The following is a 12,338-nucleotide window of genomic DNA, read 5'->3' on the forward strand; positions in this document are numbered from 1 at the left end:
ACCTCCTGAGGCTATGTCACGGGCATGTCCTTAATTTAAACTTGACAAAATAAGCTTCAAAATTGATTGAGACTTGTCTCAGATACTTTTTGGTTTATAAGGCACAGTGTTTAATTAAATAATTTTCAGTTTAGAGTTTTGTTACATTATCTCTGAAGGAGTTTCAATGATTTTACTAATTATGGGGGCAGAAAATATCTAAAGGAAATGCTTTTGACAGTCTTGTGTTTTGATTTTGTTTTTTTTTACAGATGTAATTATATTGATTAAATCAGATAGCGTCCATCTGTACTGTAATCCTGTAAACTTTCGCTATCTCTTACCTTACGTGGCACATTGGAGAAATCTGCATTTCCACTGCATGACCGAAAATGAGGTAAGAAGAAAAGAGAAGACAGGCACCCAGAGACACCCTAAGAATATTCTGTAAGGAAAGTGTTGATCTGAAATAGGATCGGCAATCAAATTGCAGAGTGTGATTATACAAAAAAAGGTTATCTGTTTGAAGTGAAGAATTTCATATTTCATTTTGAGACTACCTTATAAATTGTATGCCTGTAGAGTCAAAAGGAGGCAAAAGGAGGCTATTCAAATTGGGACCCACTAGTAAGTTTATTAACTTACTTCTTGCCTGCTTCTTCATCACTATCCTGAACCCCATCTCTTAGGGGATTAGTGCCTAGGGACTGCCCTGGGAGAATTGTTTTTTTTTTTTTTTTTTTTTTTTTGTAGGGTACAGAGTCTCGCTTTGTCGACCAGGCTAGAGTGCAGTGGCACAATCTCGGCCCACTGCAACCTCCTCCTCCTAGGTTCAAGCAGTTCTCTTGTCTCAGCCTCCCGAGTAGCTGGGACTACAGGCGCCCGGCTAATTTTTTTATTTTTAGTAGAGACGGGGTTTCATTATATTGGTCAGACTAGTCTCAAACTCCTGACCTCGGGTGATCCACCCACCTCAGCCTCCCAAAGTGCTGGGATTACAGGTGTGAGCCACCATGCCTGGCCCTGTGGGAGAATTTTTTAAGCTTTCTGACATTCCTGTGTTTGAATGTCTTGGTATCTGTTTTTCTTTCCCTTTGGGCCCTTTTCAAGGGTTTGACTGGAAATCAAGTTGGGATTTGAGATTTAGGATTTCATGAAAGTTGTGACCTGATACTGGTCAAGAACACTTCTTCCCATATAAGGTTTTGGCGGATTTTTGGGGGGAAAATTGTTATCTCTTGCATTTGGGTTTCCTGATCCATTTTCAGTTGATTTTCGGGTATAATATGAAATAAGGGAATGACAAGTCTTTCTGACTAGCAAATGAAAAAGATTGGCTTTGGAAACACCTTGGGTGCAGTCCTCTGTAAATGTCATTTGGGACAACTCTGATTGATAAAATGCAGAGAAAATATGGGACTTTGTGTGATATCTCTTCAGAGCTTATTTTTCTTTTGATATCTCTCTTTAGTATGAAGATGAGGAAGCTGCAGAAGAATTTAAAATTGCCAGCTTTGTGGACATGGTTCGAGACTGTAGTAGAATTGGCATTCCTTACAGCTCCCAAGGTGAGTATCTGACAGCAAGCCGTCTAGAACCTTGCTTAGATGGTGTGTGAATTGAACATCACTACTTTTCCTTTCATTGGAGGCATTCAGCTGAGAAACCCCTTCATCTATTTTTACCAAAGATATCAAGCAGAATTAAGTATGGGAACTTTTCTACATAAGCTTGTATTAATTACTGTGAAGTTTCTGCAGCAACACAGCAGGCTGCCTAAAATCAGGTAGAAGAACTGATACAGAATTTAGCGCAAGTGACATGTCTGCATCACTTACTGTACAAAGAGTACAGTATAAATGTGGGGGCATCTTGGTAATAAGAAAGAGGGGTTTTGATAACTTCTAAAAAGATATGCTGACATGTTTTTAAATGATGTGTAATATACAGGAGAAAAACGATCAAGTGTAACAGGGCTTATATTGTAACAACAACAAAAAGAAAAAACCTTGCACATTGAAGCTATTGTTACAAGAAAGGAACATTTTTGATTTAGTAGTTTTCCCTTGAGGAGGTTGATTGGCTATGTTTCTTAAGGGAAAGGAGCCAAGTTTGGTTCTGTTAGTAATTATTCCCACTGAATGATGCAAGTCAGATGTAATAGACTACTCTCATTTTTTACTTAATTACTCAGGAAACTGGAATGTTACAATATACTGCAGAGAAATCTGAATGTAACTTGTTTATGGTTTGAATTTTCCTTGACTTTCATTTTGTATTTCTAGTTTCAATTTCTAACCATTTTATCTGTTTGAATTTTATTTTGCTAGGTGAGGCCCTGGTGACCACGTGAGAAATGATACCTGTCTAACCATGTTAGATCAGGTTTAGACTGTTGTATTCAGGATGATATTTGATATGTGTTGTTGTATTTGATTCTTCTAGGTCACTTGCAGATATTTGATATGTTTGTGGTGGAGAAATGGCCAATTGTACAGGCCTTTGCACTTGAGGGCATTGGAGGAGATGGATTTTTTACCATGAAATATGAGGTATGTATAAAAAGCAGTATGCCAGTTTTTGTCTGCCACTGGGCGGTTTTTATGAAGAACCCATGTGGGTGTGCATTATTATGACACCAAAAAGCTGGCAGTTACTTCCCAAGGGCATGGAGCAAGTTAGAAGACTTGAAATGGAAAATAGTTGCTGCTAAAGGCTAGTCCCAGACTGAGGTCCTGTGTCCTTTCTTCTTAGAGTTTTCTCCATCCTTCCTCTCCCTTACCCCATTCTGAGCTAACTGTTGTTCCTGTCTACTCCTGTAGCACCCTAGATTGACTTCTCCTACAGATTTTATGATCCTGTTACTACACATTTGTCACACTTGCACACCAGCCCACCCACCCTGGTCTTTGTACTGGAGGCTCCTTCAGTACAAAAACATAACTTTGTTGTTGTTTGTATGTCAGAAATTTATATAATTTATATAAATTGAGAACTATTCAAGAGCAATGAAAGGGACAGTGCAGAATTTGGGTAAGGGCAATATACTAGAGGAATGGAAAGATTAGCTTTTGTGGTGAGAACAGTGTCTTTTGTTTCAGCATTCCTTGCATCTAGAAAATGACCAGTAACTATTTCTTAAGTGAGTCTGGGACAGGGGGTGGTCCAGAGTACAGATTAAGGAAAATGGCCTGATAGGTTAGCAGCGTGACCACGAGTATCCATGTGCCTCCATGGGATCCTCACTGAAATGACCTGCCCAGTACAGGAAACCAGGGAAGGGGAGCATTGTCATGCTAGAAGTGGGGACATCCTGTTAGGGAGAGAGTAAGTGGGTCCCTTAGAAGCAAGGCACAGAGCTAATTTCTACCCCTCTGAGAAGTACTGGCATCCCTAGCAGATGACTGGAGGCTTGCCTGGGAGAACCACATCACATCCTCTGAAATGGAGCAGCATGGGCTGTGGGGCTGAAGGGAAGCATACCACTTGGACTCTACTTTTCTTTTTCCGAAATCACAGTATTCTCACATTGACTACAAGTAGCAGAACATCCATAAGGCTGTGGAAGCTGCCCCTAGTGGGAATTAATGCTCTCTAACTTAGAAGAGTGGGGGCTTGAAGGGAGGCAGGCCATAGGGTTTAGAGAAGAAACTTAATATTTTTATAATATTAATAATGGTAATATTTATTTTTAATTATATGAACTAGGTCTGAGTACCTACTATATGCCAGGTACTGTTCTAAGCACTTTATGTGAATTGACTGATTTCATTCTTATAGTAACTCTCCGAGGTAGGTCCTATTTTACATCCCCATTTAAGAGTGATTAAATGAATCTCCCAATTTGACACAGCTAGAGAAAGGCAGAGCTGGGGCCAGATCCAGATGGTCTTGTTTCAGAGCCTGTGCTCCTCACCCCTGGGCTACAGCTAGAATCATATTGGAAGAAGTGCACTGGGAGGCCACATAGTTGGTATAACCCAAATGAGAGAGGTTTTCTGACCTTAAGGTGCGTCACACTGTGAAGTCACGTTCAAAAAGAACGTTATCTCCTTCCAAAAAAAAACCTTTGAAAAGTAATGTAGATCTTTACATTAGGATGGTGTTTTTAGGAAATGGGATGGGCCATGAAGAGGAAATGGTACACATCATAAAGGGAGAGTTACTATAGGTCTTCTCTAGGTCCCTCTCTCCACATCCTGCCCTTTTCTGTAGCTGCTCATTTTTATTTTCAGATACTTCCTTTTGTCTCCATCTCATTCTACCCCACTTCAGTCTTCTTTCCCTTGCCCTTCCCAGTACTTTGAGGTGTGGAGCAGTTTGGCCTATAGATGTGCTCTGCCAATACCCTCTCTACTCCACTCTGATGGCCTGATGACTGCCTGAGTCAGAAAGGCTCTTACCTCCTTTGCAGGCTAAGAGAAGGAGAGCTATACTTATAGCTTAATTTTTAAAACTTGTGTTTTGTTATATGGCCATACCCAGAAGAAAGTCATTAGCCCAGATATGTTTTGTTCCTCATGTGGTAGGTGCCAGCATGAGAAAGAAAGCCAAGCCCAGACACAGCTTTTACTTGGCATTTATGCTGGGCCAAACTGAGTCATCGATACAGATAATTATTTCTTCCTGGGAAGCGGTACAGGGAAGTTCCTCTGCTAAGGCATTTTCTGCCTCTAACTTCCTTCTTCTTACTCTCCCACTGCTGGAACTGTGATTTGGTAATGTAAATTTACATCAACTTCCCACAAGGGGAGGATCCTAATAGCAAATTTCTAAATAATGAGTAACCAGTGAGCATTCATTCATCTGTTTATGGACAAATAGATCTTCATATTGAAAGCAGGAATAAGAATTAGGAAAAGGGTCAACAAAATGTAAGAAAGAGACCACAACATATTAGATGCAGGGATAGATCAGCATGCTTTAAAAAAAGATTTTCTTCAAGGAACAAAATAAATAATTGAGAAAATGTCTCTTTTTGGTACTTTTCAGGAACAAAATTTTTTAAAAAAGATCTATCAATGAGTTGAGCAGTCAGAATTTAAAAGGGAGACGGAGGACATACAAGAAAAGATCGTAGGAAGTCTCAGAATTTATTAGTAGAATGAAAACTTGCATTAAAAAATAGATATCAAATTTAATACCCTTAAAAAATTTAATCAGTTGACACACTTGAAAAGCTTTTCCAGAATACAGAAGAAGGGGCCAAGTAGATTAAATCAATGGGGAAGATGATGATGAAGTGGAGAATAGAGAATGGAAATTGGTGATATTGAAAGGAAAGAATTAAATTGAAGGTTGTTATGTAGTAGTCTGTACCTCCCTCTACCACTCTCCTCTCCCCTCAAGTGACAGGCAACCAGGCATTTGCAGATGCCACCTCCACCCTAGGAAAAAAAGAACAGATTTGGGTGGAGGTTCTGTAAAAAAACTGAGAAGGACCTGGTGAGTGGCTCACACTTGTAATCAAGCCTAGCAGTTTGGGAGGCCAAGGCGGGAGGATCACTTGAGGGCAGGAGTTCAAGACCAGCCTGGCAACAAAAAGTTTTTAAAAATTAGTTGGGCACGGTTGGGCATGGTGGCTCATGCGTGTAATCCCAGCACTTTAGGAGGCGGAGGTGGGTGGATCACGAGGTCAAGAGATGAAGACCGGCCAGGTGCGGTGGCTCAAGCCTGTAATCCCAGCACTTTGGGAGGCCGAGGCGGGCGGATCACAAGGTCAGGAGATCGAGACCATCCTGGCTAACACAGTGAAACCCCGTCTCTACTAAAAAATACAAAAAACTAGCCGGGCGAGGTTGTGGGCACCTGTAGTCCCAGCTACTCGGGAGGCTGAGGCAGGAGAGTGGCGTGAACCCGGGAGGCGGAGCTTGCAGTGAGCTGAGATCTGGCCAGTGCATTCCAGCTTGGGTGACAGAGCGAGACTCCGTCTCAAAAAAAAAAAAAAAAAAAAAGAGATGAAGACCATCTTGGCCAACATGGTGAAACCCCATCTCTACTAAAAATACAAAAATTAGCTGGGCGTGGTAGCAGGCACCTGTTATCCCAGCTACTCAGGAGGCTGAGGCAGGAGAATTACTTGAACCCAGGAGGCGGAGGTTGCAGTGAGCCAAGATTGTGCCACTGCACTCCAGCCTGGGTGACAGTGTGAGACTCCATCTCAAAAAAAAAAAAAAAAAAAAAAAAAAAAAAAAAAGCTGGGCACAGTGGCATGTGCCTACAGTTCCATCTGCTTGGGAGGCTGAGGCCAGAGGATAGCTTGAGCCCTGGAGCTCCAGGCTGCAGTGGGCTGATTGAACTACTGCACTCCAGCCTGAGCAACAAAGTGAGACCCTGTCTCAAAATAAATAAATAAAAATTAAATAAATAAACTGAAAGGCAAGACGAAACAAAAAGATTTCATTGGCTAGTGTAGTTTTTGCTTCCTGAGAGTAAAGCTGTTCACATTTTGGCATGTAGAATATAAGGGGATGGAGACCCAGTAATAGAACCTCTGCTCATCAGTTATCAGGAACATACAACTTCCAGTTAACCTTTTCATTGCCTCGTTTCAAAGTATGAATAGGAAGCCAAAGATCACCAGACATTTGATTAAACAGCAATAACCAAAACGAAAAAGATCAAGTTTTTTTTAAAAAAACACCGTTCATTAAGACCCAAAGATAATTTGAGGTATAGAAGAAAACTTAAGACATAAAACCCTTTTTGGATGCCCAGAAAAATGTAAGATTTTACAACCATAGAACACGTGAATGTTGTAATAACTGAATGTATAGAAAATATGAGCTCTAGAAAATCATAATTGATGAAATCAAGAGGGGTGGAAGATAAAGGTAGGAAACTCTTTAGAAAGGTAGAATAAAAACATCATGGATATAGAAAATATGAGAAAAAACTTAAAAGACTTTAACTTTAAAAGTTAACTTTAGGCCGGGCTCGGTGGCTCACACCTGTAACCCCAGCACTTTGGGAGACCAAGGTGGGCGGATCACCTGAGGTCAGGAGTTCAAGACCAGTCTGGTCAACACGGCAGGACCCCGTCTTTACTAACAATAGAAAAATAGCCGGGTATGGTGGCACATGCCTGTAGTCCCAGCTACCCGGGAGGCTGAGGCAGGAGAATTGCTCAAACCCAGGAAGTGGAGGTTGCAGTGAGCTGAGATCGCACCACTACACTCCAACCTGGGTGACAGAGTGAGACGCCATCTCAAAAAAAAAAAAAACCCGTTAACTTTAAATGTTAAAAGACCGATCTAAGAATTCTAATATCCAATGAGTAGAATTACTAGAAAGAGGAGGCAGGGATACCATAAGGGAAGAAATCTTTTTAAAAAATAAACATTTCCAATCATAAAGAGAAATAAAAGCTTTTAAATTAAATCACTTAAGGATGAATGGGAAGAGGAAAAAAAAAACCTTAATCTGTCCGTGACATTTCAGACACTAAGGATAAAAGAAAATATTTTTTTTTTTTTGAGATGGAGTTTCACTCTTGTTGCCCAGGCCGGAGTGCAATGGCACGATCTTGGCTCACTGCAACCTCTGCCTCGCGGGTTCAAACGATTCTTCTGCCACAGCCTCCCAAGAAGCTGGGATTACAGGCATGCACCACCATGCCTGGCTGATTTTGTATTTTTAGTAGAAATGGGATTTCACCATATTGGCCAGGGTGGTCCCAAACTCCTGACCTCAGGTAATCTGCCTGCCTCAGCTTCCGAAAGTGCTGGGATTACAGGCATCAGCCACCTGTACCCAGCCTGGATGAAAGAATATCTTTAAAAGCTTCCAGGAAGGTGGTCAGTAAGGTTGGCCAAAAAAGAAAAAAAAGGCCGGGCGCGGTGGCTCAAGCCTGTAATCCCAGCACTTTGGGAGGCTGAGACGGGCGGATCACGAGGTCAGGAGATCGAGACCATCTTGGCTAACATGGTGAAACCCCGTCTCTACTAAAAATACAAAAAAAAAACTAGCCGGGCGTGGTGGCCGGCGCCTGTAGTCCCAGCTCGGGAGGCTGAGGCAGGAGAATGGCGGGAACCCGGGAGGCGAAGCTTGCAGTGAGCTGAGATCTGGCCACTGCACTGCAGCCAGAGCGAGACTCCATCTCAAAAAAAAAAAAGAAACTAGGCATCAGGCAGTGAGGAATCCTGATTCCCTGAGTGATGGAAACAATCAAGGTGAGCCCCATGATGGTACTAGCTTATTACTTTGAGAAAGTTTGCAGACACGGCATAGAGAAGAGAGTATCCAAGTGGAGCCCAGTGCACTCCCTGAGTTAGGAGACGCAGCTGGGAGTCTTGGGAGACCAAAGCAGTTAGAGTACTAAAGAAGAAAGAACCATCCAAAGATTCCCCTTTCCCTAGTCAGTACTCAGCAGAGTATTGATCAGTGTTGTCATGTATGTGGTAACTACTCAAGGTCAAGAGAAACCTATCTGAAAGGATTCGAGGATTAGTGCCTGATATGTGTATTCAGGGCTGAGAACGGTGCCTGTTTTCACCAGTTAGACTGGAAAAACACATACAGGCCTATCTTAATTTATTGTGCTTTGGTTTGTTGCACTTTGTAGATATTGCATTGCATTTTTTTTTTTTTTTTTAACAAATTGATCGTTTGTGGCAGCCTGCATCCAGCAAGCCTGCTGGCTCCATTTTTCCAACAGCATGTGCTCACTTTGTGTCTCTGTGTCACATTTTGGTAATTCTCATAATATTTCAAGCTTTTTTATTATTATATCTGTTATGATAATCCATGATAAGTGATCTTTGATGTCACCATCGGAATTGTTTTGGGATGCCACAAACCGCACCCATATGAAATGATGAACTTAATAAATGTGTGTGTTCTGACGCTTCACTGGCTGTTCCCTCATTTTTTTCTTTCTTCTCTGACTTCCCTATTCCTTGACCGTAACAATATTGAAATTAGGCCAGTTAATAACCCTACAGTGGCCAATAAAGGTTCAAGTGAAAGGAAGAGTCACAATTATCTCATTTTAAATCAAAAGCTGGAAATGGTTAAGCTTAGTGAAGGAGGCATGTTGAAAGCCAAGACAGGCTGAAAGCTAGGCCTCTTGCACCAAACTGCTAAGTTGTGAATGCAAAGAAAAAGTTCTTGAAGGAAACTAAAAGCGCTACTTCAGTGAACACAAATTATAAGAAAGTGAAACAACCATATTGCTGATACGGAGAAAGTTTGAGTGGTCTGAATAAAAGATCAAACCAACCATAACATTCCCTTAAACCAAAGCCTAATCCAGAGCAAAGCCCTAATTCTCTTTAATGTGAAGCCTGAGAATGTTGAGGAAGCCGCAGAAGAAAAGTTTAAAGCCAGCAGAGCTTGGTTTATGAGGTTTAAGGAAAGAAGCTGTCTCTATAACATAAAAGTGCAAGATGAAGCCTTAAGTGCTGATTTAGAAGCTGCAGCAAGTTATTCAGAAGATCTACCTAAGATACTTGATGAAGGTGGCTACACTAAACAGATTTTTGGTGCTGACAACAGCCTTGTGTAAGAAGATGATGCCATCTAGGACTTTCTTTTTTATTTTATTTTTTTATTGTTGAGACAGAGTCTCGCTGTGTTGCCCAGCCTGGAGTGCAGTGTTGTGATCACGGCTCACTGCAGCCTTGACCTCCCAAACTCAAGCCATCCTCCCACCTCAGCCCTCCCAACTAGCTGTGACTACAGGGGTACACCACCATGCCCAGTTAACTTTTCTATTTTTTGTGGAAATGGAGTCTCACCATGCTGCCAGGGCTGGTCTTGAACTCCTGGGCTCAAGAGACCCTCCCACCTCGGCCTCCCAAAGCGCTGGGATTACATGTGTGAGCCACAGCACCCAGTCTCTAGGACTTTCATAAATAGAAGTCAGTGCCTAGCTTCAAAGGACAGCCTGACTCTCTTGTTAGGGGCCAATGCAGCTGGTGACTTTAAGTTGAAGTCATTGCTCATTTACCATTCTGGAAATCCTAGGGCCCTTAGGGATTATGCTAAATCTACTCTGTGCTCTTTAAATGGATCACCAAAGCCTGGATGATAGCACATCTGTTTACAGCATGACTTAGTGAATATTTTAAGCCCACTGTTGAGTCCTACTGCTCAGAAAAAAAGATTCCTTTCAAATATTACTGCTGATTGACAGTGCAGCTAGACACCAAAGAGCTCTAATGGAGGTGTACAAGAGGATTAATGTTGTTTCATGCCTACTAATGCAACATCCATTCTGCAGCCCATGGATCAAGGAGTCATTTCGACTTTCAAGGCTTATTATTTAAGAAATACATTTTGTTAGGCAATAGACTCCTCTGATGGATCTGGGCAAAAAAAAATGGAAAGCCTTCTCAAAAAGATTCACCAATCTAGATGACAGTAAGAGCATTCATGATTCATAGGAGGATGTCACAATATTAACATTAACAGGAGTTTGTGAGAAGTGGATTCCAGATCTCATGAATGACTTTGAGGGGTTCAAGACTTCAGTAAAGGGAGTCACTGCAGATTTGGTAGAAATAGCAAGACAACTAGAATTAGAAGTGGAGCCTGAAGATGTGACTGACTTGCTGCAATCTCATGTTGAAAACTTTAATGGATGGGGAGTTGCTGCTTCTGGATGAGTAAAGAAAGTGGTTTCTTGAGATGGAATCTACTCCTGGTGAAGATGCTGTGAACATTGTTGAAATGTCAACAAAGGACTTAGAATATTCCGCAAACTTAGTTAATAAAGCAGTGGCATGGTTTGAGAGGATTGACTCCAATTTTGAAAAAAGTTCTGCTGTGGGTAAAATGCTAGCAAGGCCAGGCATGGTGGCTCACACCTGTAATCCTAGCACTTTGGGAGGCCAAGGTGGGCGGATCACCTGAGGTCAGAAGTTCAAGACCAGTCTGACCAACATGGTGAAACCCTCTACTATAAATACAAAAATTAGCTGGGTATGGTGGTATGCACCTGTAATCCCAGCTTCTCAGGAGACTGAGGCAAGAGAATCGCTTGAACCCAGGAGACAGAGGTTGCAGTGAGCCACGATCACGCCACTGGTCTCGAGCCTGGACAACAGAGCAAGACGACTCCTAAAAATAAATAAATAAATAAAATGTTATCAAATAGCCTGGCATATTACAGAGAAGTCTTTTGTGAAAGTAAGAGTCAACTAATGTGGCAAACTTCATTGTTGTCTTATTTTAAGAAATTGCTGCTGGCACAGTGGATCATGCCTGTAATCCTAGTATTTTGGGAGACTGAGGCAAGAGGATCACTTGAGACTAGGAGTTCAAGATCAACCTGAGCAACATAACATGATCCCATCTTTACAAAAACAGATTTTTGTTTTAATTCATTGGCATGATGGTGCACCTGTAGTTCTAGCTACTCAGGAGGCTAAGCCGGGAGGATTGCTTGAGAAGGAAGCAGTCTTTCTGGAGGATTGCTCCAGAAGTCAAGGCTGCAGTGAGCTATGATTGCGCCACTGCACTCCAGCCTGGGTGACAGAACGAGACTCTATTTCAAAAAAAATGAAAAGGCGAGAGAGAAAGAGAGGAAGGAAAGGAAAGGAAAGGAAAGGAAGGGGAGGGAAAGGGATTGCCACAGCCTCTTAACCTTCAGCAGCCAACACCCTGATCAGTCAGCAGGCATCAGTATGGAGGCAAGACCCCCCACCAGCAAAACAGTTATGATTCACTGAAGGCTCAGTTGACTGTTCGCATTTTTTAGTAATAAAGTATTTTAAAATTAAGGTGTGTACATTTGATTTTTTTAGATGTGTTATTGCATACTTTAATAGACTATGGTACATTGTAAACATAACTTGTATATGTACTAGGAAACCAAAATATTTGTGTGACTTGCTTTATTGCATTATTCACTTTATTATAGTGATTTGGAACCAAGCCGGCAATAGCTCTGAGGTATGCCTGTAGTTCACTGGGCCCTGGGTAGAGCACTCAGCAGGATTTTGTCTCAGTAGCAGGGAAAAATCAACCCTACACTGAGCAGTGGCTTCAGACCTTCCTAATAATTCATAAAAGCAGGACCCCAAAGGATCAAACTGTTTTCTAGTAACTTAACTGCTTTCCAGAACAAAGCATAAGAATATTTATAGGAATACCAAAATATTTAGCACCCAGCAAGGTAAAATTCATAGTGTCTGGCATCCAGAGATCATCAGGCTTTAAAAAAGCAGGAAAACACAATTGATAATGAGGTAATCAGTCTTCAAAATTGACCTAGAACTGACAGAAATGTTAGAAGACAAGGACATTAAAACAGTTATTATAACTGCATTTCATGTGTTCAAGAGGCTAGAGGAAAGACTGAGCCATAGAAGATATAAAAAGAGACCCACAGCTGGGTGCAGTGCCGTGTGCCTGTA

General features: G+C 41.6%; 1 protein-coding gene across 2 annotated transcripts in view; it reads left to right on the plus strand.

Moving 5' to 3' along the window:
- Nucleotides 1–12,338, plus strand: part of C13H20orf194 (chromosome 13 C20orf194 homolog) — a 168,672-nt gene that overhangs the window by 32,067 nt on the left and 124,267 nt on the right. For both annotated transcript variants that reach the window (XM_010378967.2, XM_030914275.1), the window contains exons 4-6: nucleotides 252–376; nucleotides 1,451–1,547; nucleotides 2,425–2,531. In XM_010378967.2, coding sequence (XP_010377269.2) covers nucleotides 252–376; nucleotides 1,451–1,547; nucleotides 2,425–2,531 — 329 coding nt within the window. The remainder of the gene's footprint in view (nucleotides 1–251; nucleotides 377–1,450; nucleotides 1,548–2,424; nucleotides 2,532–12,338) is intronic.

Source organism: Rhinopithecus roxellana, chromosome 13 (assembly GCF_007565055.1).
Source record: "Rhinopithecus roxellana isolate Shanxi Qingling chromosome 13, ASM756505v1, whole genome shotgun sequence".
Taxonomy (NCBI): domain Eukaryota; kingdom Metazoa; phylum Chordata; class Mammalia; order Primates; family Cercopithecidae; genus Rhinopithecus; species Rhinopithecus roxellana.